At 40.6% G+C, this 27,106-nt stretch overlaps 1 protein-coding gene across 1 annotated transcript in view; it reads right to left on the bottom strand.

Moving 5' to 3' along the window:
- Nucleotides 1-27,106, bottom strand: part of Lekr1 (leucine, glutamate and lysine rich 1) — a 170,630-nt gene that overhangs the window by 48,182 nt on the left and 95,342 nt on the right. Inside the window, exons 7-9 of the mRNA XM_036189266.1 lie at nucleotides 12,884-12,965; nucleotides 8,761-8,838; nucleotides 6,086-6,289 (exon numbers count right to left, since the gene is read on the bottom strand). Coding sequence (XP_036045159.1) covers nucleotides 6,086-6,289; nucleotides 8,761-8,838; nucleotides 12,884-12,965 — 364 coding nt within the window. The remainder of the gene's footprint in view (nucleotides 1-6,085; nucleotides 6,290-8,760; nucleotides 8,839-12,883; nucleotides 12,966-27,106) is intronic.

Here is a 27,106-nt window from a genome sequence, read left to right as displayed (position 1 = left end):
ACATCATTTGCATTTTTGATAAGATAGAACTATAAGATAACATGTTTCCTTCACCACTAAATATATGGTTATTTGTTATCAACTCAAGAGTACACAAATATACTGGTCTAATTTTAAGTAATATTATTCAACTAGGTACAACCCTAGAATTATATCATAGTGAATTTGATCAAGAAATGAGCAGCTATCAACAGAAATAAAGGAGAACTTCAATTAAAATGTCACTGATTATCAAAAAGGTCAGGATAACAGGATAGACAAGGTTGTCCATGTGTTCATTAGAAGTGGCCAGACAGCAGAATTCTGGTGCAATTTCTTTCTTCTCTTTTCTCGTTCTGGATTCACTTTTAAAAATATTCATCTTAACTTTTATTTATGTGTGCGTGTGTCTCTGTGCGGGTTTATATACTTGAGTGTAAGAGGCAAAAGCAAAAAGGCTCAGGATGCCCTAGAACTGGGGTTACAGGTGGTTATGAGCTGCCCAACATGGGTACTGGGAACTGAATTCTGGTCTTTTGAAAGGGCAAAAATGCTCTTAACTGATGAGCCATCTCCCCAGCCCCCTCACTTAAACCAAGTGTTTTCTTTGTACAAGTCTAGTTAGTGAAGAAATTCCAATGAGCATTTCTAGATGGTGTCCATGAGTAACACTAGATATACACCTCTGCTATGAAACAGCTGGTACTTGTCAAGTCCAAAGGAAATGCCATTCTTCCAAATTCCAAAGGGCAGATGGCTATATGCAGTGCTTATGAGCATGCCAAAGCACTTGCGGGTCTCCAGGCTCCCTCAGTAGCACAAGTGCTCATTATATGTTTCAAAGTCCACACTCATCCCCCATAGTCCCCACACTTCTAGGTTTCTCTCCCAGGGCTCTCATTTCCTTATAACCCAGCTATTTGGGCCATGCACTCTGACTGCCTCTCACTCGCTCTCTTTTTCTGGTCCTTATTCTCCCTTTCTCTAGTTTCTCTCTCTCTCTCTCTCCTCTCTCTCTCTCTCTCTCTCTCTCTCTCTCTCTCTCTCTCTCTCTCTCTCCAATAAAATCTTTACCCATATCATGGAGCAGTCATGTTGTCAGTTTATGCAGTGCTAAACAGCTGAGATGTTTGAATTCCAGGCTCCCTCAGGACAGTAACAATTTTGATAGCATGAAATATAGAATACATTCCCTATTCAGTCTCCTTATGCACAAAGCATTAGTCTTTAGAACAAAACCTTCAGGTCTAGTAGACTACAGCAGCTGAAATAGAGTAGGACCAGGTTCAAAGAGGTTAAGAAAGTGATCATTATTCACTAACTTTACAAAGAATTGTGAAATGTGTTAGGACACTCCCACAAAGTACATGTAGCTTTAAGTAAACTGTTATCCTAGAATTTACAACTGTGAGGAAAATTTTGTTTGAACCTGTAGTTGCCAGAATAAGGACCTTTCTACCTCTTTGACTTCTTGCTGAGTCCCTGTTCCTGGCTCCAAGAAGTCTTTAATGGGGCAAAGCAGAGAGAACACTTATGTACCCTGTTCAAGGCACTCACTATCCTTGATTAGAACAGAATTTGCAATGAATAATGTATGTAGTGATGATAAATCCTGATTCCCTAAATGAAAACCACACTTAAGTAGTATGCTCCTGGAAGGGCTTTGACACTGAGATTATGACACAGTGATAAGAGAAAACAATCTTGTATAGAAATACGCTAAATGGACCAACCTTGACTACAATTTGTTAGAAACCTAGAGGAATTAGGAAATATAAAAACATTAATTGTAATTCTTTAGCCATGTCTCAAAAAGCTAAAGTCCATGTAGATACTGGACTTCTTCATAAGGTTTGAGAGATATTGATGTTTTATGGACTTAAGCCCTAAATTTGAGTTTTATGAAGAATCAAATATAGGAGATTTCCATCAGGATCTCACATAGCCATTTTATTCCAAGCTCTTATTTTCAGCAGGCCAGAAGCCCTAGAAAATTTGGGAGGAGCTTCCTAGTTTCAAATCAGTGGTTTGAGGAGGATGAAACACAACCTCATCCAGCTAGCAGATATATACCGAGTGCCTGCTCTTGTCGCTGGGGGTGCAATAGTTCTTATAATTTCTTAGAAATATGCCCATACAACAGTCTCATTGTTAGAAGAAATGAGGACCAGAGAGCAAACGACGGAGGCGATATGATTCACAAGGGCCACACTAGTGCAAGCTTGTGCCAATGCGGGGCTCTCTGCTGTGTTGCACTGCCTTTCTTCTACAGGCTTCTCACGGGGAGCTGTGGCTAGCTGTCTAACCCTCTACCCTGCAGTCTCACCAGATTCTTTTCAATTAACATTTTCAGTGTTGACACAATAGGCAAATTAGGATGTACTTGCAATTAAGGGTATTTATTTTAAAAGCTAACTTTTAAATTCTTAGACCCCCAAAGAAAATGAGACTCTAATTTTTATATAAATGCAAAATTTTAGATTCCCTTAATTATAGTTAAAAGTGTAACTGCAAACAAACGTCAAACCAGAATGCCAAAACAACAGCTTTAAGTCCTATTTCACAAGTTGTTCTTTTAGAGACGTCTTCACATTGTCAATCAAAAGATAATTTTGATTTTGCCACAGCTCCTGCTTCCATTAAAAACAGCAAGTGTGTGATAGCATAAGAAGTTGGGCAACTGAGTTGTTCTCAAAGCTGTTGATAGATGGGAAACCAGAGAAAATGGTGAGTTTGGGGAGAAAATTTTTGCTATATTTTTTAAGATAGTATTGAGCACTTCTTTTGGTAATGCTCTGCTCTAATAATGACATCAAAGTGGAATCATCCCGGATTAATGATTACATCTTATGAATAAAGCAGGTAATACTGAATCCAAATGTTTGCTACATTGTAACAGTAGGGTATAAAAATGATGCTTTAGGAGGCAGTTGTAGTAGAAGTTTTCCTGTGTCCTGGCCTGCTGCTGGTTGGGACAAATCTCTCCCACTCACATTCCTCAAGTAAACACACAGAGGCTTATATTAATTATAACTCCTTGGCTATCAGCTCAGGCTTATTACTAACTAGGTTTTACACTTAACTCATAATTCTTATCTATGTTTAGCCATGTGGCTTGGTACCTTTTCGCAGTTCTGCCTTGTCATCTTGCTTCCTCTGGGTCTGGCTGGTGACTCCTGACTCAGCCTTCCTCTTCCCAGAATTCTCCTTGTCTGCTTATCCCACCTATACATCCTGCCTGGCTACTGGCCAATCAGTGGTTTATTTATCAACCAATCAGAGCAACACATATTCACAGCATACAGAATGACATCCCACAGCATGTAGTGGTCTTAAAAAAAAAAGATGAAACAGAAGAAATAATACTTCAGAGTGTCTGTAATGTACAAGGCAAGCGCTAGACGCTTTAGAATCCACAAAGGGATAGCTGGTATTAGTGTGCCCAGTTTGCACATAAGGAAAAGGGTTAACATGGTTGGGTTGCCCAAGCTTGACAATGGCCAAGTTGGGATGTAAATCTGTTTGCCCAACTCAAAAGCCCACAAAATACAGAGCCCTTGCTTCACCACTGGGATCCCTTGCTGTTGTTGTTTAAGGCAGGGTCAAACTATGTGTCCCTGATTGGCCTGGACTGGCCTCAAACTTGCAGTGATCCTCCTGCCTCAGCATCTTCCATGCTGGGATTACAGGTGTGTACCACCATGGCCAGCTATGAGTCTTTTCAGTGTACCTACATTAAATATGTCTATTTACTTCCCATTGCTTCTAAATTATTTTGGATTTGTTCCTAAAGGATGAATGTTCATCACACTGGTGATAATGTAAATCATGTATACTTAGACCAATCCTCAGAGAAGAATTCCAGAAACATTTAAAACAGCAGTTCTGAACCTGTGGGTCATGACCCCTTTGGGGGCCACATATCAGATATCCTGCATATCAGACATTTATATTAGGATTCATAAAAGTAGTAAAATTACAGTTATGAAGTAGGAACAAAATCATTTTATGGCTGGGGATCACCACAAAATGAGGAACTGTATTAAAAGTTTGTAGCATTAGGGAGGCTGAGAACACTGATTTAAAAGGTAGAAGGAACTCAACCATTATGGCAGACAGCCTTTGCCCATACATAGATAAGCCTCATTAACCCAGCAACATTGAAACAAGGAATCCTATATAATGTAAGAATTCTTCAGATGACCAGGGTTCAAAATCAAGGACTTCTGAAGGTTTTATTTATTTCACTGTATCTTTTTGAGGATTGTAATTCTGTGCATTCTCTATAGAATACATGACTGCTTTCAGATGATAGGCAATCACTATAGCCATTGGTTATTAACTCATATTACAAAGACAGGGAGGACATTTCTGAAGTTACTGACATCCCCAGGGCCATCAGTATATATTTCTAATGTACACTACAATGCTTATCTAAATTATAGTGATTTTGAAGTTTCTGTGTCCATACAGAAGTTTTCTTTATGCTCACACATGCTCAGTTTCCCCGTAGTTACTCCTCCAATAAGCTTGGTTTGTTTACATTTCTTGCTTATAAGGTTGCAGCTTCTAATATGCTATCCAATCATGAAATGAAGAAAATATATATAATATTGAATATATGTAATCAAGAAATGAAGAAGAAAAGGGGTTGATGAAGATTCAGGTAGGTACAAAGACAACATCGTTGCAAGAATCAGGTTACTGGTATCTCAAGGTAAAGAAGGGATGTGGGTGAAATTAGCTCTGCAGTTGGTATTTAGTCAAAGAGAAGTAGAAATAAAATCAACCCATGCAGCTTCAGAGATGAGCCTTGTTTCTTAGGGAACTGTGAAGAACTGCAAGCTTGCAGTACAAACAGATGAGTCCTATAGTCCTCCACTACTGTGCTGGGGAGAAAGAGTTCTGTGCAACAAACCCAACTATGTAATTAAATATGCCTGCTATCTACTGCTGCAGCCCTACCCCAGATTTATTCTCAGAAAACAACTATAATTATGGAGAACTAAAATAAATCATAAAGTGTATAAATAACACTCAACATTAACAAAATCTTTTAATGAGATTAAAATGAAAGAAGAGGGCCAGCGAGATGATTACTAAAGGCCTGGCAATCTGAATTCAACCACGGCACCTGCATAAAGGTGGAAGGAGAGAATCAAGTCTGCAGAGGTGTCCTCTGACCTCCAAATATATTCTGTGGCATGCATGCCAACACACACACACACACACACACACACACACACACACACACATACACACACACACGCATGCATACATGCACATGCATGTGCACACACACCAAAAGCAATAAATAATTTTTTTAAACTATGTAATAATCAGTAGCCAGTCAATCATCAGCTTCCTTTGTACAGACAAAAATAAAAAGTAAAACTGTCTGTCTCTATAAGACCTGTATTATTCTAGAATGTAATAATTAGATCAATACATGTAAAAGGAATAATCTCTATGCCCCAATTTAAAACAACAAGGAAAAAAATCATGTTTTATGCTATCTGTTAGATATACAATTAAAACAAAAGGGTTCAGAAAGAATGAGCGAAGTCACTCTAGGAGATTAAAACATGGAAGAAAGCAGAGTTGAGATGTAACTCTGGAAAAGGCTCATGTCCAGATAACTGATCAGAACAACAGTACCTTGGGGGTCTGGGCCAGAACGCTTTCAGTACTGTTGATGCCATCTTGAGGGGAACCTCAGACAGTTAAAGACCAGACAGAAGAGGAGCCAACAAAAGGGAAGTAGTAAAAAGAAAACAAACATTAGTGTTAAAAATAGGATCACCAGTTTTTGGGTGAGGTTACAAATGTTTACAAATGCTCAAACATCGAGTAAAATTCCGACAGCAACCTGGACACCATCTCTGCTTCGACAAACCAGGAGCCTTTGCACAGCAATGTGGGCAAGCCAAGATCCAGCTTAACCACTTCACAGTGAGGGAACAGACTTAAGTTCCGATGAACTTACATGTGAAATGTGTCTTTAGTCCTGGCTTTAATGTTATGAATACCCACACTGATGTTTCAAATACATATTGGATACTTATTTAAGGATAAAATAGTTTTAAGGAATTATTCTTGACTGTACCTTTCATTTTTCAGTGTTAAAATTTCTTCCTGTGTCTGATGCAGGAGAGTTTTGGTTATCTCTCGTTCATTTTCTGCAAGGTTGATTCTTCTTTTTATATCTTCTTCTTGCCTTTCTTTTGTGGTCAGCTCTTCCTGTAAAGTTTTATATAGTTGTTGACATGTCATTAAAGAGTCGTCTTTTTCTTTAAGTAGCCTATTGTGCCTGAAAGGATCAGGAAACAAAGTATCAAAGGCACACATTAGACACAAGGATTTTACAGGTAGGCTATGATTTCATATTTTGGAGAACTTTCATCATAATTACAACTTACAAACGAAGATGTTAAGAACATGGATAGTTCTACATTAGATGTTTCCCACTATGGTAACTAATTTCATTGTCAACCTGGCTGGATTGAGAACCACCACAAATTTTGAGTCTGTCTACAAAGGTGTTTCTGGAAAGGTTTAGCAAGGAGGGAAGACACTCTTTGAATGCAGGCAAAACCTTTCCATGACCTGGGGTCCAGACAAAAGAAAGAGGAATCAGGGTTCTGGTAATTCATCGCTCTTTACTTCCTGACTGGATGATGTAACTAATTGCCTCATGATTCTGTACCTTGCCTTCCCTGCCATAATGGGCCGTATTCGTCTCAAAAGTGAGGCAAAGCAAATCCCCCCATCCTTAAATTGCCTTTTTTAAGGTAATGTGTTCACAACGATAAGAAAAGTAACAAAAAATTGGTGCCAAAGAGTGAGAAAATAGACCATGTGGTTCTTAGGCCTTGGGAACTGGTTTGTGGGAAGAATGTGGAAGAGTTTGGAAGTTAGAGCGAGAAAAGCGTGTGAATGCTGTCAGCAGAGTGTAAGGACATTCAAGTAGAAGACTCGAAGGTCGGAATGACGAGAGAAAGAAATGCAGGCAGTGGTGCCCCGCATCCAGAGATCTCAGATGCATCAAAGAGGAATCTTTTGGGAACTTAGAGCTAGAGGCCATTCACGTCATTTTCTGGAAGAGAACATGGCTTCCCCTGTGTCCTGGGAACTTGAGTGAGACGGAATTCAAAACCAAAAGACTAATTTGTTTGGCGGAGAAAACGTGAAGCCGGGATAACATTCAGGCTGTGTCCCGATCATTGCTCCTGTTCTCATTCAGGTCAGGTCTACAATGACAGGCAGTGACACTGGGCAGAATGACATGAAAAACAACGCAGTTTGGGGAAGAAGCTGTCAGTTGAAAGCTGCTGACAGGTAAGTGCAGACAAAACAGTTGTTACCATTATAGAGATCCAGACAACTCAAAGGAAAATGGGAAAGGCACCCCTCCCCATCAAAAGCTTTGGCTTGTGAAAAATTCATATCTGCTTAAAAGAGAAGCTGAGCTGAGAAGGTTCCTGAGGGGATTCCCTGTCTGAAAACTACAGTTTTGGAAAGCACTTTCTCAGATTCAGGAGTTATGATAGGAAGAGGTTGGTAGCAGAACTAGGCAGTGCCACCTACCTAGTGCTGGTTTTCTAGGCATGTAAAACACAGGGTTCCCAGGGAGTCATGGAGGCTTTCCCCAAATAATCCAGAGAGCTACTGAGACTAGGTAATTGTGGGAAGGTTTGGTTCCCCACAAGGAACCTTGAGAGGCTATGGGTAGAGTTGTGAAGGTAAATCCTAAACTACAGTGGAGAGCACAGGGTATGGTAGAGGCCAGGATCATAGGGTGTCTGATGAGGAAAACTACAGGCGTGGCAAGGAGCGAGCCCAAGAGAAAGGTTACATGCACTGCAGGTAGCATGCTTGGGGGACAGGTGATGTGGAAGGCCATCGGAGCCCAGATAATTCTGTCACAAGCCCCAGATGTGCGACATGGAACTGTAGCATTTGGTGTTTGTGCTGATGGGTTTGACTTGCTTTGGGCAGATCTTACCTTGCTACAATACCATTCCTCCCCTTGGGATGGGAATGCTTACTCTGTGGTGTTATATATCAGAAGTGTGTAACTTGGTGGTTTCTTATTTTACAGTACTCACTTAAAGAGACTGTCTTAGGTCTCAGGAGAGACTTTGGATTTTAGAGCCGTGTTGGGATTTTTAAAGGCGGGTCTGCACCCTGAGATAAAATGAGACTTCAGGGGCCGGGTGGAATGTTATGATGTAATGTTTGGAAGTCAAGGTGACAAGGAGTGGGGCTGCAACTGTTTGTCTCCCTGTCAACTTGGCAGGACTTAGGGTCATCACAGAAATCCTTCTTTGGTGGTGTCTATAAGGCTGTTCTGAGAAAGGTTTCACAGAGGAAGAAGAACTACCCTGAATATGGATGACACTGTCTCATAGGCTGGGGTTTGGGCTGAAAGAAGAGGAGAAAGTAAGCTGAAGGCTGCATTTATCTCTGTTTCCTGTCAATGTCCACCTCATGTTCCCACTGCCATGTGGACTGTTGCTGTTCCTTCCTAAACAATGAACCAAAACAGACTCTTCAACCCTTAAGATGTTTTTGTCACAGCAAAGAAAAAAGTAGTGACACCAATGTTGGCAGACACAGGAACCATGGACAACGCAGAGATACAGAGCTATCAGGAGGTCCAAATTAGGTATTACACATATAAGCAAGAAACAACAGGCATGTACAATCTCAATAAGATGATTTTAGAAAGTGGTTTAAATTCAGTTATTAAAATGTTTATGAAAAATTTGCAGTATATACCTTGACTCAGAAATAACAGACTCAAACTTCAGTTTCCTAAGTTCTCTTTGACAGTTATCAGCATCATTAGATTTTTTCCTAAGACAAAAGTATTTTGAAATAGTTAAAATGCATTATTTCAAAATAAAATGTTTTTCTATATTTTAAAGTCTTCATATTATTATTACTTAAAAATACACTTAAATACCCAAATTACTGCCTATCAGATGGACTGTATTTGACCAAGAAGAATACACTTTGAACATTATCAAACAAGCCCCACAACAGAACAAACCAGATCTTATCAATATTGCAAACTGATCAAAAGTGAGGGAAGTCTAGAGAAAAAAAAATGACTCTTGGGATGGAGTGACACTTATCTAATTGAACCTATCCTGCTGTCCAGGAAGTAGCATGTAATGGCACACAGGTAAAGCCACAGAATATGTGGTGACACATAGATGAACAGAAATGGGCTGAGTTTAGTTGTAAGATCTGGTCCTATCCCACCACTACAGAAAACTGAGCATGCCTGTAATCCCAGTACTTAGCACTTAGGAGATGGAAGCTAGAGGATCAGAAGGTCAAGGTCATTCTTTGCCACCTGGCATGTCCCAGGCTAGCCTGGGCTACAAGATACCCTGTCTCAAAAACACAAAAAGGGCAGAAGAGCTAGCCAATTCCCTCTATTTATGGACTGCTACTTCCTTCCATGTTAAAACACACACACACAAAACTATACCCAACTATTTTTAAAAGCATATGTTTTATTCTTATTTATTTGTGTTTTACTTAATTTGTAGTGCTAGCAATCAAGCTCAAGGCCTCCTACATGTAAGACAGGTTCTCTACTATTTAACTATACCCTCAGCCCTAAAACAATTTAAACAACAAAAGAATTACATTAAATTGAATAAATAAAGGTTACTCCTATTCCCAGCATCCACAAGTCAGGATTAAAAATATAAAGGAAGCTCCTACACAATTTTCTAATTTCTAAAAGCCTAGGAGGTTTGAGTATGTATAGAAAATCTCTAATTTATTAATCAGATTTAAAAAAATCAGACTCATTTATTTTATTTTATGTGTATGAGTTGTACGTATGTATGTATGTATGTATGTATGTATGTATGTATGTATGTATGTATGTACGCAACTTGTGTGTCTAGTGTCCTTCAGAGGTCAGGAGAGGGCACTAGATTCCCTGGAACTGAAATCAGAGATGAAGAAGCACCATGTAGGGGATGAGACCTAAACCCTGGTCTTTTTTTGCAAGAGCAATAACGGCTCTTAACTGCTGAGCTAATTCTCCTGCCCCCTGCACATTAGATTTTTAGTAAATTACTTTGACTTCAAATTTATCATTGGTCAGAACACAAATTCAGTTCTAACCTTTAAAAAAATACTATCTGTGAGGACCTTCGGACCTCTGAGCACAGCGAGGCTTGCTGGGCTTTGATCCCAGTGCTCCCCACCCCCGCCCCATTGTCTGCAAGCCGGAAACAGAAAGCAGGTGGAGCACATACAGATGAGGTACGGACGTGCTAGAGCAGGGCCTCTAACACTAGGGACCATTGTAAGTGGCTCTTCGATAGCCCACATTTTCTAAAAGTGGGCACTCGTTCCAGTCTCCTGTGGTGGGAAGCAGCACTTGTGTAAACTGGTCGAGCAGCGCAGCATTTGTGCAATCATACGGCAATTCTCTTATAAGCCATCAGTGTGACGGACGGTCATGAGGTGGCATGTTTCCTCCTCAGCTCCACTCTGCCATGACTCCTGTCATTTCTCAGTTTCAGTTACAGAGATGATAAAAATACAGTTAACAAAATAGCAGAGGGCTTGTGTTAATGTTAAATGGAATGGCTCCTGTTATATGCAAAGGATTCTGTGCAAAATAACTCTGGGGAAAAAATCTCAGTTTGTGTAGTGACCAATAAGCTTTACTATTTTTCTTCCATTTGGCATCTCTCTTACTTTTCCAAGAATCTACCTATAAGCTAAATTCTGGTATGATCATAAATTCTCTCTCAGCTTGGCCAGGTGCTATTCCTGGCCTGTGACCTCTTCACTTCTCAACTTTATTTCTTTAAGATTTTATTTTAGTGTGTGTGTGTATGTCTGTGCAGATGAGTACAGGTACCCACAGAGTCCAGAGGAGTTGGGTCCCCTGGAGCTAGCCTTACAGGATGCTCTGATCTGACTGACAGGAACCCTAGGAGCCAAACTGGGGTCCTCTTGAAAGGGCAGTATCTCTCCAGTCCCCTGCCCCACCACTTCTTGAGCTCCAAGAAGTGAATGCTGGGCCAGTGAGATGGCTCCGAGGTAAAGGCACAGGTCTCTAAGCCTGAGCACCTGAGTTCAATCCCTGGGGCATACATGACGAAAGGAGGGAACTGACTGACTCTCAGAAGCTGTTCTCTGACTTCTTTCTATGCATGTGCCGTGGCATGCACGCACGCACGCACACACACACCCGACACACAAGAACAACAATAACAATGATAATAACAAAAGGAGCAGATGTCACACAATAGCTGTGGTCTGATGAGACTGCTTTCTCCACAAGACTTCCATAAGGACACAGTCCTTCTGATATAGACAGAGTGGACAAGGATTTTTTTTTTTTTTTTTTTAGTTTTGCAATTGCTATCTTGTCTCTTTTTCATTTTTCTTATCTCCCAGCTTTCATGCCAAAAAGCATCCAGAACTGTCTTCTCATCCCTTCGCCCCAGCATCCTACACAGGCAACCACACCTCTGGGCTTACTGTTCTATTAACTTCTTGTTTTTCTAAAACAAAACCCTTGCTACAAATAATCTAACTAGCCACTAATTTGATTGGACGTTTCTGGACTTTGTTCTTTCTTATGTTGTTCAGTATTTGATTAAACACATTGTTCTTAGGAACAGCCATGATCAACACAAACATTTGGTCGCTAAGCATCCTAAATATTTATATTTATGAGGCCAAGCCTTGTGAACTGAACAGGAACTGAAACCAGAGCTCTCAGATTATACATCAAGAAATAGAATGGTGTACTTTATTTTCAAAGATCATATGCATTTTATTTTAGCATTATAATTATAGATATACCATGTTTATGTATAAAGTAGTCTTTCAAATTCCTTTAATAAATTAATTTTTAAAACAAATACTGTTCTGGGTACTTTTTATATGTGTATGATGCATCTCTCTTTCTTTCTTCCTCTCTCTTCTTCTCTCTTCCCCTCTCTTCCTCTCTCTTCCCCTCTCTCTCTTCCTCTCTTTTCCTCTCTCTCTCTCTCTTTCTTCCTCTTCCCCCTCTGTGTATGATGTAAACCTCTGTGTGTGTGTAGAGGCATGTGTGTGTCATGGGGCCCATGTACAGGTCCTTGTCTTTCGCCATGTTTTAGAAAGGGTCTCTGTGTGTGTAGAGGCATATGTGTGTAGAGGCATGTATGTGTCATGGGGCACATGTTTGAGATAGGGTCTCTGTTGCTGTGCCTTTGCTAACACCATGCTAGTGATGGCTTCCAGAGGTTCTTCTGCCTCTGGCTCCCATCTTATCACAGAAACACTGAGGTCATAGACAGGTGCTACATGCCTTGCTTTGAGTGGGCTCTGGGTATCCAAAACACAGGATTTCACACACTAAGTGCCTGATCCACTGAGCATTTTCCCACCTCTGAACATTTTATAAGGTCATTTTCTTATCATTTGCTTTCCAATGATTCTTCCTCATTTTCATAAAACATAGTCAACGTTTCAAAAGCACTCTGTTTTGAATTTAAAATTAGATATTTTAAGAAATAACAATTCAGAAATTTTAAATATTGTAGACAGTGAAGAAATGAATACAAGGGAAAAATGAGATAATTACTTCATCTGAACGTCTAGAGAAATCACTGATATGCTAGGTAACTTCTATACTTGATTATAGCCAAGATGCTGAGAAACAACTCATAAGCTCTATACTGGGGGAGAGAAATACTAAGATAAAATGGTGACAGGCCCTTCAACATTTAATGTAGGCCACAAGAGAGCCAAGAGAAGCCACAGCAGACCATCACCTATACAACCATTGCCCAAAGACAACACACTGGGTCTTTCCAAAGTCTTTGTTTTGGGCAAGCCCCTCTTAGAGCTGTTTAACATTGCACCTTACATGAGCGTCTCTTTACAGCTGTCCAGCTCCATCATTGTCTTCTGAAGTCTCAACCCAAGGGCATCTACTTGACACTGTAGGTCTGAAACGACACAGCATGCTCATTAGTATACCAGGGTTGAGGTATTTTCACAAACTAAACCAAATTCTTCTGAAGTTTCCCTTTAGTTTCCAAAGAATAACACAAAGAACATTGCCTGTATGGGTCTATGCAACATGCTTGTGGTCTTGGTCCTTTCTCTCCTTACCATCATGCTAATTTATAGGCACCTAACAAGCTAACCTTTCTAGTGTTTTCAGAGGAAATACGTGGATGGCACACTCCAGACATTTCTGATCATTTGGCTTACTTCTTAAAATGTTTGGCTCTCTGAGCTCCCTTTTCTGTTCCCAAACCAACTGAGTCTTCTGGGTAGAAATGAAATAAACAAATCATATGCCAGGCACATGGTTGAGAGTTTGTTAACTCTGAGTAGTATCTAAAATGCATTTTAATAACTTTAAAAAACAAGAGAATACTTTGGAAAATTGGCTTCCACATAGTCTTCATCTAGGAAATTAAGGAAGTATTTGAAAAGAGTTATTCAAGAAGTCATGTGTAATGTGTATAGAGTTTTGTCTTATCAGAGTCCTGGTGCTAGGTGACTGTGAGAGTGTGGTCTGAACCCCACTCCACTGACAGCCTGTGGGTATTTAGCACTCTGGGAATCATTTAAGGTATGAAAGGAAACTACACAAAATGGACTTAACAGTTTATACAGAAAAAAAGACATTCAAAACAAGGGAATTGTAAAGTTTTTATGCTCTAGCCACCTCAAGTGTTTTAATATCCTACTTTTAACCTGTTTTTAGTAGTAAACTTGAAATTTTTTATGCAGTACCATAAAAAGCACATTACCAAACTTTTTTAAAATCTTCAACATGCTTTTTATCTTTTTTTAAAAACAATGAGCTAGTTTCTCAAATCAGAAGCAAATTCATTCTAAACAAATGTTCTCATAAAGATTTACCAGGCATTTATATTAAAACCTTTGTTTATCTCAGTGTTTTTGATACATTATTTTTAATTATTTTAATGAACATATAAACTTTTGTGTCTACAATGTACACCATAATTTGAAACATGGATACAGTATGGAATGAATAAGTCAAGCTTATTATTAACACATGTGCTACACCAATTCTTATTTTTTTGAAGTGTGAACACTTCAAATTTACTCTTAAAATTATTTAATGATGTTATTAACTAATAATGACCATGCTGCACAATAGTTTCTAAAGCTCACCACCTATCTAAATGAAATGTCTGTTTGCTTTGACCAACGTCTCCTCACATGCATTATTTAACTTTATCCCTTCAAAATGCCAGACAGGTTTGAACTGTCTCATTTTTCAAATGAAGAGTAAAAGAGAAAGAGAGAGAGAGAGAGAGAGAGAGAGAGATCCTCTCTCTGGGTCCATTGTCCTATTCTTGAAATCAGAAAATCTATTAGCCAGCAGCTAAACGTTCTGAAGATGTTTAAGTCTGCTGAGGGGAAGACCCTTCAAAACAAGACTCAATTCCTGACTTACTAATGATATTTTCAGGGTACACTTCTTCCCATTAATGGAAGAGAAAATAATAGAAAATACACTTTTTAGTAAAAATCTTTCAAAGCCCAAAAGCCTTATTTTGAATGGTCTGCACCATGTCATTGTGTTATTAAGCCCCCGTGGGTCAGATACGCTGCCGGCATGTTTTGACACAGTCTCTGGAGATGAAGAAGCAGGAGCTGGTGTTCACTGAGGGCATCCTATGTCCAAGCGCTGAGCAGGGAGCCTTTCTCTGCCTTATTTCATTTGTGGTACAGTTGCCAGAGGAGGAAGCAGGTATGGTTTTTTCCAAGTGGAAAGAGGAAAGAGAAAAGTAATTGGCTTCCTAAAGTTCACTCAGCAAGCTGTGACATGATCCAGTGGCTCACACTGAGTCCTGCCTGAGTCTTAAGTCTTTCTTGCTCACAATGAATGACTCTTGAAACATAACAGCCACAAGTGAACAGTATATTTGTCAAAGAAGTGTGGTGAGCGCTGTCTAGACCAGCTAGGCTCTGGACTTCTAAGGAGATATACTTTACAAAATAAGAAATATTGTTTTACTAATGAAAGCTAGAAAGACATGGTGTCCTTGTGACTAATTTTATGGATCTGACAACATTGAGGACAAGTTTGCTTTCTTGTTGAATGCTCCTTGTACTTCTGTCAGGATAGAATCATAAACTACATTAAGCATGGATCTGAGCCCACGGGATACATTTTGTATTATTTCTAAGTGAGGCTAGTTAAAATTGATTAGCTTTAAAATAAATCCCCAAAGAACTGTTACTTTGTATGTAAATTTTATGTAATTAATTCTCAATCACCTGAGAGTTAGTAGAATAGTAAATGCTAAAAAATAGCCACAAATTCAAGCTCACTCTGGTAACATTAAAAAGTATTCTAAGGCTCACACTTGAATATACAGATTTGCCAGAATTCCAGAATTTACCAGGTTCCCACTGAAACAAAGCATGCCGCAGGACCCTATGCGTGAGTAATGACAAAGCTGTTGAACTTCTGTGGCCTTTCCCATGCTTTCCTCTTCTCTTCTCACTTTGGTTCACAGTGCAGAACCAGCAGAGGAAACACTGTCCCCATAACTGTTTGCCACATGTCTTAAAACAGCTCTGAATATTGGTAAAGTAAATAAATGTTTCACCTTGTAAAACAAGAGCCCATGAAGGTTGTCACACCAAGTAAACAGAAACAGAAATATAAGCAGTGCCAACCACGAAAGCATTCTATTTAAGGAGAAAAGACATCACCTAGAGCTGAGGAAACACAATTCATTACAAATAACTCACAATGTAAAAAGCCCCCTGGTGTGTTGTTGGCAGTTGATTTATGTATTTTCATGGCTGCTTTTCATTTTTTGGTAGTAATTTTTTTTTTTTGTAATCAGGAAATACTAAGGATTATTTAAAAACAAAAACAGAAACATAGGATGTGTCTCTTTGGTTCTGAATGATGTGTAAGCATCACACAGGCTTATTAAAGGTTCTGGTAGATAGCAGGCCCCTTTGTTCTCAGAAGCAGAATGCCCAGTTCCTGTCTTTAACAAATCAAGGAACATAGTCAGGATAAGCAGCAGAGAGTCTAAGCCACCTGCGCAAAACAGCTCCTTCAGTTTCTGAGGCAAGGAGTTCTTAAATAAGTGCATTGTTCTGCGCAGTCCTTCTCTATAGTCAAATAAATTCAACTTCAATTTTCTGTCATTCAGCATGACATTGGATTATGAGGCAAGAGGCCCTGAATGACTGTGAAGAGAAAGGAAGCATTGGCTTTAAACACCATGCAGATGTAAGGCGGAACCCATGGAAACAATCCAAAATTCACAACAGCACATTCTACTGTGATGTGACTGCGTTCTCTGCAGATATTAAATACGAAGCAAATGATTTTAAATGAACAAAACCAAAAAGAGCTCTTAGTCTCTCTTCATATGAAGCAGCTGCTGGCCGGATAGCATTACGCAGACAGCAGATTTGCAGTAATTAGTATTTGAAAGAATCCTGTGATTCTGAGAGGCTTTGAGAAACTGCACACACAAAAGGTATTCACAGTTAACTATTTTATAGGAAGATAAAAAGCTTTAATAGTCCCTTGGAAGGCATAATAATAGGCATAAGACAATATCAGAGAAAACAATAAATATACCTCAAAGGGTAGAAAGAAGAAGTTTCAACTAAAAAAGTCTCCTAATGAAGAAAACACACACAATCTTAAATTTTGGTTCGAAGTCCTATTTGGAGGAAAATCTATAACCCAAGGTTCATGTAGCAAGGCAGAAGAACAGAGGCATAAGGACATGCAGACACACAGGGTAAAATACTTAAGATTTCTAGTTTGACTTGACAATTGCAATGCCAAAGGGTTAAGATGACCTCACTGGTGATTCTGAGCAGCAGAAATTATCTGTCTCAACACAGTAAACAAATTTCAACATAAAATACCCCAGTGGTTGTCCTTTCTTTAATGTTAGAGATAAGGAACCCCAAACGACCTTTGAACCTCGTAACACAATTAACACTTAACAGTTCAGAGGTGCTGTGCACAAGTTCTAAAGCCCCACCCTGGCTTCAACCTGGCCTCTCCCAGGCCCTACGGCCCAGGCACCCTGAGCGGGGCTCTTCATGCATGCACAGAAGGAGAGCAGTGGCGGCATGTGAGTGTCGCCTAAGTGACAGTGATTGCTGTGCCGGGTTAAGTTACAGCCACCTCCTCCTATTCTGCTCTGCAGTTCATCACTTCCCACTGGAAGGACCTTCTTCTTACACATGGGCCATCTTCTTAAAAAAGGGCTAAAACTGGGGACTCTATTTAGTTTCTTTTCTTTAATAATTTATTGGGGAATTGGGTAAAATGTTAACACTTGTTAATTACAAGTAATGAGATCACACACATTTATTATATTATTTTTTCTGTGTTTCAAAGTTTTTATGGATCCATATTGTTTAAAACAGTGGTTCTCAACCTTCCTAATGCTGTGACCCCTTTAATACAGTTCCTCATGTTGTGGTGATCCCAACCATAAAATTATTTTTGTTGCTAACTGTCATTCATAACTGTCATCTTGCTACTATCATGAATTGTAATGTAAATATCTGATATGCAGGCTATCTGTATTTGACCCTAATGGGGTCATGAGCCACAGGTTTAGAACCGCTGGTTTAGATAACGGCCGTGCTTACAGGAGTCACAGTGAGTATCTTCTATATCGTGAAGACTAATCAATTCTGTTCTGTGTATCCAGGGTACAAAAGAAAGCAAAGGACAGAGAAGAAAACCTGTCATAGGGAGGGACCAAATGAGGTTGAAAGAGCAGATAAAAACCACGGTTTGATCCTGTGGATGGGAAATGGAGAAGTAACTGCAGTCATGGGAAAACACTGACAAGGAAGGAAGGGTGTTGTTTTGTTTTGAAGACAGGTGATACTGAGACATGTGCACTTGTATTCAAGTAGGATCATTCTCGAAGGCATCTGTGCTAGAATTTAAAGTATGACTTATAACCCGTACCTTGTATGAGGTTTATAAAAAACTACACTTCTTGCTGGTGTTTTTTAGGAATTACACAAATTGCCTGGGTTAAAGAACTCTGTTTGGCCTGGCAAAATTGAAATGCAGGATAAAGAACAGCAAAGAGGAAAAGGACTCACCAGGGTGTTGAGACTTGCCCAGGGCCAAGACACAGCAGGTCTCCAGACAGCAGGAGTAGTGCAGGCTGTGGAGACAGAGGCCCAGGTGTGAAGTGGCTGGGAAACTGACTCTCCATTAGTATCCTGAGTGGACAGCCTGGGAAGGGACAGTGACACCGTGGGAACGAAGCAGCACACTGCTGAATCGGGTGCCATCCTGCAGGCCGCTAACAGGCAAGTGACAAGGGTAAGTATGAGTGGGCTGAAAGGACAGGTCTTCTCTACCCACAGAGCTGCAGGCACACAAAAGCCCGCAGATAGGACAATGTACAAAACACCAGAGATGAAGGTGTACCTGGCATCAGACAAGAGAATTCCAGGTAGAAAGCTCTCAGCAGGAAGGACATCCTAAGGAATTTGATGGGATCCTGAGACTAGCAGCCTCCTTCTCCCAGCTGCAGAACTGGCTATGAAAGACTGAAGGGGAGCTAGAACTCACTCATCTCAAAAAGAAAGAGTCACCCAGGCTACACTACCTTTAATTCTTATTTTTATTTATACCTTTTTTTAAAAAAAAAAAAACAAAAAAACCAACTTTGTTTAGTTGCTCTGTTTTAGCCTGTCTCAGCTTCAACATCTCAGGTGTTCAGGACCTTCTTTTCTCTCCCCCTACTCTGTAATACTGTCTCAATGACTTCCTTACTTCCTGCCCATACATCTTTCCGCTCATTCATACTTTATTCACTCTTTCGCCCCTTTCCCATGCCTTTCTTGTTTTATGACTTAATCAATACACGTATCTCCAAAGATTATAAACTACATTTCCCTCCAGTCAACACCTCACATTGATGTATCTGAACCTTAGTGGGGACCCAAAAGAAGGGCCTGAGGTCTCCCACAGAAGTCAGCACTGTTACGGCAGCTGCTACTCTCTCTGAGTATAGTGGGGACCATAAAGTCAAGTGAAGACAGCTTACCCGGAAGATGTGTATGAAATGAAACAAAGAGTGGGTAAACAAGAAAATAAAAAATGAAAACTAGAGGACACACTCATCCTGACAGATGTACAAAGCACAACCAAGGCACAGAAACAACGGAATAAAACATGTCACTCGTGAGCTCACATGCTCCCAACTCCTCAACACTGGAGACCAAAGTTAACCATAAGAAAAATAAGATTGACAAAATGCAAGAAAAATGTTCTATTTTTAAAAAGGACCAATGACCACATAGAAGACTCAAATTAACAGATGAAGGAAGAAAAATAAATTCATGTAGGTAAGACTGTAGTAAGATAATGTTATCAAAGAAAAAACAACAGTCTATAGTTGGGGGGGAATTTAAAACCTTGGAGGAAAAACTTGGTAAGGAAATGAGGTTTTGAAAAAGAACAGAAGGGAACCTGAAGAGTCATCAAGGGGATGGGGACACATAGTAGAAAGCATATTAAAAAGTCCAAGAACACACTGCAGCCGCTGCTGGGAAGCAGGTCAGCTAACTGCAGAACTTCACTCTCCCTCAGCTCCTCCAATCCAACCAACTCCCCAGTCTCATCCCAGCTCCACAGCAGACCCCCTGCTGCAGCCTCCCTTCCCGACACCAGCCTCTTCCCCCATTCATCACTTCTTCCAGGTCCCCAGCAGGCACTCGGGCCAGGGAAGCAAGGACCTAACTGCAAATCCTTACCACTCTGATCCACCCCCCCTCCTCCAAATCCACCCTCAGTCTCACCCATCTCTGTCGCAGACCACCAGCTGAGCCTCCCCTACTCTCTTCCCCCATCTCCAGCGGATGAGGCAGATCTTCTCCAACCTTCCTCCCAACTCATCCTGTTATCTAAGCTGCCAACTCCAGTAGGCTTTTGCTGGGAAGCCACCCACCAAGCATGACTGAGATGCAAGCAGGCAGAGGACCAGGTAGGAGGGCTTCAAGCCTTCCCTCTTCCTCTGTTCCTCCATATCCAGTCTCCAGTCTCATCCCCAGCTCTGCAGCAGATCAACCTGCTATGGTCTCTCCTAACTCTCTGCCCCCATTCCCAGGGGACCAAGCACATCCTGGTGGAACACCCGGCTTTCATTTCTCCCGTGGACCCCTCAAAACCCCCTCCTAGCCCATCCCTCTTCTCAAGTGTCAGCTCCCAATACCTAGGAACAAATTTGACCTGAAAACCCCCATGGCCATCCCTATCAGGATCCCAGAAGAGTTTCCTACCAGGCAACACACAGCCACCACTCTCCCCTAAGAACCAGGAAGGCCAACAGAAACCAAGGGACTCACCCAATAAAGACAAGACCAGTAATTAGCAACTAGAATTACAAACTTGCCATACTCAGATGCCTGCAGGCAAGTATAAAAACACAATCAATAAACAGCCAGGACAGTATGCCTCTACTAGAGTCCAGCAGCTTTATCATGATAGGTCCTGAGTATTGCCACATAGCTGAAGCACAATAAAAAGCCCTTGAAATAGTCTTTATGAATATGATAGAGGCCCTTAAAGAGGAAATAAATAAAATAGTTCAAGACCCTAAAATGGAAATAGAATCAATGGAGAAAACCCAAAGTGAGGGAAATCTAGAAATAAAGAATTTAGAAACTTGAACAGGAATCTCAGAGGCAAGTCTCAGCAGCAAAATATAAGAGAGGGAAGAGAGAATTTCAGGCACTGAAAACACAATAAGATAAAAAGATGGATACCTCCATCAAAGAAAAGGTTAAATCTAAAAACTCCTGGCACAAAACATCCAGGAAATCTAGGACAACATGAAAAGACCAAATCTATGAATAGTTCTAGAAGAAGGAGAAGAAACCCAGGTCAAAGACAGATAAAATATTTCCTTCTTTTTTTTTTTTTTTTTGAAGATTTATTTATTTATTTACTATGCACACAGTATCCTGCTAGAGTGTTTGCATGCACGCCAGAAGAGGGCACCAGATCCCATTATAGATGGTTGTGAGCCACCATGTAGTTGATGGGAATTGAACTCGGGACCTTCAGAAGAGCAGCCAGTGCTCTTAAGATCTGAGCTATCTCTCCAATCCCCAGATAAAATATTTTCAATAAAATCATAGAAGAAAATTTCCATAAAATAAAGAATGAGATATCTATCAAAATACAGGAATCATAGAGAACACCAAATAGACTAGACCAGAAAAGAAAGCCCCACTCAGCACATAATAAAACACTAAACATACAGAACAAAGAAAGAATGCTAAACATTGTCAACTGTTTTTTTTTATTATTATTATTATTTATAGTGGCTGCCCCTTAAGCAAAGGCTGTCTTAATCAGAGATTGCAACTCTGTTCCTATCAGCAGTGGTTTGGCTAAAGGGCTGCAGCCTGAGGGAATTCTGTTCCCTCAGGCACCAACTCTTCCAAAGCTACTAAGGGAAACTTTATCTAGATCTCTATCCCTCTAAAGAACCCATAATTCAAAGGTTGAAGTAGATTTCTGCTTGCTCAGAGAAGCTGAGTGGCAAGTAGTTAACCTTCTCCCTTTGCTGGCATGTAGCTGGAGACCTTTTCTCCAGCCCCCGCCAAGCCCTGTTAGTCCAATAACGCATTTATAAAATAAACATATAGACATTTATATCATTTAAACTGTTTGGCCATTAGCTCAGGCCTACCATTGTCTAGCTCTTATTTTTATATTTAGTCCATTTTTATTAATCTATACTTTGCCACATGGCTCGTGGCTTACCAGTATCTTACATCTTTCTTGTCATGGCATTGGCTGGCAGTGTATATTGCTCTGTAAATAAAATGCTGATTGGCCAGTAGCCAGGCAGGAAGTATAGGCGGGACAAGCAGAGAATTCTGGAAACAGGAAGGCTGAGGCAGAGAGACACTGCCAGCCCCCCACCCTCCCCCACCCCACCCCATGACAAGAAAGATGTAAGGTACTGGTAAGCCACGAGCCATGTGGCAAAGTATAGATTAATAGAAATGGGCTAAATATAAGAGTAAGAGCTAGACAATGGTAGGCCATGAGCTCTTGGCCAAGCAGTTTAAATAATATATGTGTCTGTGTGTTTACTTTATAAGTGGGTTGTTGGACTAACAGGGCTTGGTGGGGGCTGGAGAGAAGGTCTCCAACAACACTGGCATCTTCCAAAAAACCTAACCGTCCTTCTGCTTAGTTCCCACTTAGGAACTCTAGCTACATGTGGTTCCTCCCTACCACTTCCTGTCAGCTACTTCCTGACTCAGCCTCCTGCTCATAGGTTAATTTTATTTATTTATTATGTATACAGAAGAGGGTGCCAGATCTCATTACAGATGGTTGTGAACCACCATGTGGGTGCTGCAAATTGAACTCAGGACCTCTGGAAGAGCAGTCGGTGTTCTTAACCACTAAGCCATCTCTCCAGCCCGGTTAATTTTATTTAATCAAACAAATTTAACACATCTTTGCATTGTTAACAAAAGCAGTAGAAAAAAATGTAATACACTTTAAAATAATATTCCAGAACAGTTAAAAGTTGCAAGGGAGAAAAACCAAGTAACATAATGACAGACCTATTAGAACAAATCTTGACTTCTCCATGGAGACTCAAAAAGCCAGAGGGCCTGGAAGTGAAATTCTCAGGAACATGGATGGAACTAAAAAAAAAAAAAATCATCCTGAGTGAGGTATCCCAGACCCAGAAAGACAAATATGCTATGTATTCACTTATATGTGTCCATGATAATAAAGCTACAATCTGTAGCACCATAGAGGTAGGTATAGAATAAAGGACGGGGTGGGCATGGATAGATCTCCCTAGGAAAGAGAAATAGAATAGATAGTTATGAATGGATAGGGGTTTTGAGGGGACTGTGATAAGAGGATCAATTGGATAGGAGGAGTGAAGAAGAGGATGAGGAAGGGAATATACCAAGAGACGGATAAAATTAAGGACCCTTTCAGTGGTGGTTCAGAAACTTAATACAGTAGAAGCTTTCTAAAATATAGACATATATGAAGGTGATCTAAATGAATATTACCTGAAGACACTCACAGAATAAAAACAAAAACAGAGAAGCAGGGTTGATAATGAGTGTAAGACAGAGCTTAGTCCTTCGGCTGCAGACACGTCCCTACAGTCATTCAGTTTCTTGACTGAATCCATACTTCATGATCAAAGTATTTACAGGGATTCCTTTGAGAGGACTAACTTTATGGCAAAGCATGAGTGAAGCGCCATGCGTCTTCAGCTGCACAGGGCACAGTTTTTCCTTTACTCCTTTCTCCTCGTGCTCAGGTATTAGTCAAACAGGCAAAAGACAAGAAGCACTTTTCCAAACAGGATTTTCAGGCCACAGAACTGCTCTGAGCTAGTTGCATTCTAAAATAAAGTCTGTCACACAAATGTATAAAGTAAAAAAAAAAAAAAAGCAAAAATTAGTTTTGCTACCATTTTAAGACTGAAGATATTCTTGGGCAATACTCAGATTTGTAAAAATTAGGTATAATAAAGCTTAACATGATTTTGATAGAAAAGAGGGAAGATTATTGTCCAGTAACAGGGTGAAAGTAAGGAAATTATGATTTATCTAGAGAACAGACTAGTACCAGCAGGAAGAGGCAGGCAGATCTCCGAGTTTGAGGCCAGCTTGGTCTACATAGGGAGTTTCAGAGCAACCAAGACTACATTAAGATTTTGTCTCTAAAAGGGTCAAGGAGTACTGGAGAGGTGGTTCATCAGTTATGAGCATTTGCTGCTCTTGCAGAAAACACAAATTCAGTTCCCAGCATCCATATGGCAGTTCAAGACCACCCGTAACTCCAGTTTCAGGGGAATCCAATGCCCTTTTCTGACCTTCAAGGGCATTAGGCATGCCCATGGTCCAGACACACAAGCAGGTAAAATACTCATACACATAAAAATGAATCTATAAAAATATAAATAAAAATGTGGGGTTGGGGATTTAGCTCAGTGGTAGAGTGATTGCCTAGCAAGCGCAAGGCCCTGTGTTCGATCCTCAGCTCAAAAAAAAAAAAAAAAAAAAAAAAAAAAAAAAGTGAAAAGACAGAATTAATTTTATGAATAGTTTTGACATGGAAAGATTACACAACAGAGAAAATGGTGGGTATTATGAAACTATCATTTATATTTATAATATATGTGTATGTCAAGATGGATACACATGAAATGCTCATAATTGTTTCTGAATGATTAATTTCATTAACAGTGATCATGGCTTATTTTGGTAATAGGAAACAAAACAATCAATTAAAGTGCCTTAACACTAAGCTACCTTCTAATTCACCCCATAACCTGTTGGTGTTTCAGGAAGCCTTGCCCACTGAGGGTTTCACCATTCCCTAGGTGGGGATGGGAATGTCTTGAGGTGTATGAGTGGACAAAGAAGCTGGCATAGCATGCATGTGTTAATTCATTCCTTTCTCCTCTTCACTGTGATGTAATTTCACCAGTTCTCCCAAGCCCTCCCTGGTACAATGGGCTGGAATCTGGAACTGTGAGTTAAAATAAACCCTGTCTTTCTTAAGTTGCCCTTGACAGGGAATTTTATCACACCAACAGAACGGGAAACCCAAACAACAGTATTAGCAATTAGCTGGTAGGAAAGGAGAGACATGATGGAGCTAAAGAAAAGACAGAGAGAGCAGGAAGGATATGATCTGGGCCCCAGGGACGGTGCTGAGATGAAGAATGGGGACAGAGGAATGAAATGGCAAAGGAGAAACAGCCTAGGAATACATCAGAACTACAGCTACTTCCAGGGAGGGAGACATGTCTATCCTAAGGAGTACCAATGATCCTGGGAGAAAATTCCTCTAGATCCAGATATTCCTACAACGAAAAAACATAGGGAACAGAGATCACCTTCAAATGAAAGGCCAGTGTTGGAAGCAAAGGAACAACTGTAATCTGCTCAGATTTCAGTGCCAGAACCCCTCAAGACCCTTCACACTTCAGCGGCAGCCGCCTTGTTTAAAGAGGACTCTCAAGAGTTTTAGCCTAGTCGTCTGCTTGTAACTTGTCTAGAGAACGGGGAAAACTCTGTGTGTGTGTGTGTGTGTGTGTGTGTGTGTGTGTGTGTGTGTGTGTGTGTCTGTGTCTGTGTCTGTGTCTCTGTGTCTGTGTGCAGGTGAGCTGCTACTTTGGGACATGGAAACAAGCATTCTATAGTATTTCAGTATGAAGCTGCTCTTTAAGGAATGCTCAATTTACAAGTGAGTGCCTGTACGTTTCCTTAGCTTTCTTGTATAAAACCAGCACTTTTCAGGGGTCTGGGAATGCAGCTCGGTGAGAAAGTGCGTACCCACCCAGTTGTCTAAAGGAGTGGAGGAAATGACCACCTTTCTCTTTTATTATGAGTAAAATTTACCTTACTGGAACTGGAAGCCAAGTGTTCAAAGGAATCATAACGGCTGGCCAAGTTACCACAACACGTTGGCTCTGAAAAGTTACTTTGCAGGTAAGGTGACAGTCCAGCTCTGTTCAAAACCTTCCCTGTTGTTTTAAAAATATAAGTGGTGCTGTTACTGGGCAAAAAGGTCATGAGACATGACAAAACCCAACATCAGAGCTTTATTAGGAGGTGGGGGGATGGAAGAGAGTAATCAGCCCTGGGGGAGACACCTGTGCAGAAAGAGCGAGAGATAGTGGGGGAGGGGAGAACAGACAGAAGACAGGGGAGGAGTCTGTGTCCGGCTTTTTAAGGATGCCCTTGCACATGCTCAGGTGGGCTTATGGAGCTACGCCACACATGCACGACCATGCTGTGAGCCTTTGTGTAATCACACAGCACACGGGTGACGTAAGATGCAAGACCCCTTGCTTAGCTACTGAGCTGCACATGTGCAGTCATGCAGCTGGAGTGGCGACAGAATCCTAACATCCTTCTTCCACACAGCATCTGACTCCCATTGAGTCACGGCCACTCCCTGCTTCAGTCATGAAGTCCAAGAGTGGGCAGACAACTATTCAGCTAACAAAGGCTGACCAGAGGATAAATCAGTGAGACAGATGGACCTTGTGAATAAGAGAAAGTAGGACTGATGGGTTTTGTGACTAGAATAATCTAAGGAATTTTTAACCCATTAATCCTAGTCTGACCATCTGGTTTGCAGAAACAACTACTTCAATATTATATGTTTTTCCAGTTCTCCTGGCAGCACCTCATTTTATCTCCTTTCTTCTCCTAATGCTTTGAAGTAGATAATGACAACTACCAGATTCCATTTATAGACGTATAATCCAGTCAAAGAAATGAACAGCTTGGCCAGAGGGCCAGCAGCAGAAACACATAGGCACACGAGGCAGATGCTGACCGCTGGCTTCTGTCTTTCTTTCCCTCACTGGACCACACCACTCTGACTTTCCCCGCTGTGCTAGAGAGTTAAGGAACACAGCATTTACTGTTCAGTGTGGATGAAACATGCAAACACTGTGCTAGCACATAGAAGGACACACACTGTATGACTCTAGTTTAAGAAATGTCCAGGATAGGCACACATCAGTGATTCGAGTCGGGGGTGTGAGCCGGGACACAACAAAAGGAGCAGCTGCCAATGGTCTCAAAGAGGGGTGTGTGAGTGTGTGCTGGGCAGGTACTGCGTATGCCATAGCATATGTGTGGAGGTAAGGAAACATTTTGTGGATCTGTTTTGCTTCTTCTACCTTATAGAGCCACAACAATCAAACTCTATTCCATAGGCTTCATGGCAGTATTTTTACCTTCTGAGACATCTCGATCCCCACCCAAAGTTTCTTTCTTTTGAAAAAAATTTTAGATGTATTTACTTTATTATTTTATGTGTATGAGTATTTTGCCTGAATGCATGTACACCATGCATGCCTGGTGCCCACAGAGGTCAGAAGAAAGCATCAAATCCCCTGGGACTTAAGTTACCAATGGTTGTGAGCTGCCATGTGGGTGTTGAGAATCAAACCCAGGTCCTCTGTAAGAGCACTGAGTGCTCTTAACCTTTGAGCCATCTCTCCAAACCTTCAAAGCTTCTATTTGAAAATGAAAGAAAGCCTCTAAAACAATGATT

Source organism: Onychomys torridus, chromosome 6, assembly GCF_903995425.1.
Source record: "Onychomys torridus chromosome 6, mOncTor1.1, whole genome shotgun sequence".
Taxonomy (NCBI): domain Eukaryota; kingdom Metazoa; phylum Chordata; class Mammalia; order Rodentia; family Cricetidae; genus Onychomys; species Onychomys torridus.
This window is presented reverse-complemented; position numbering and strand designations above follow the sequence as displayed.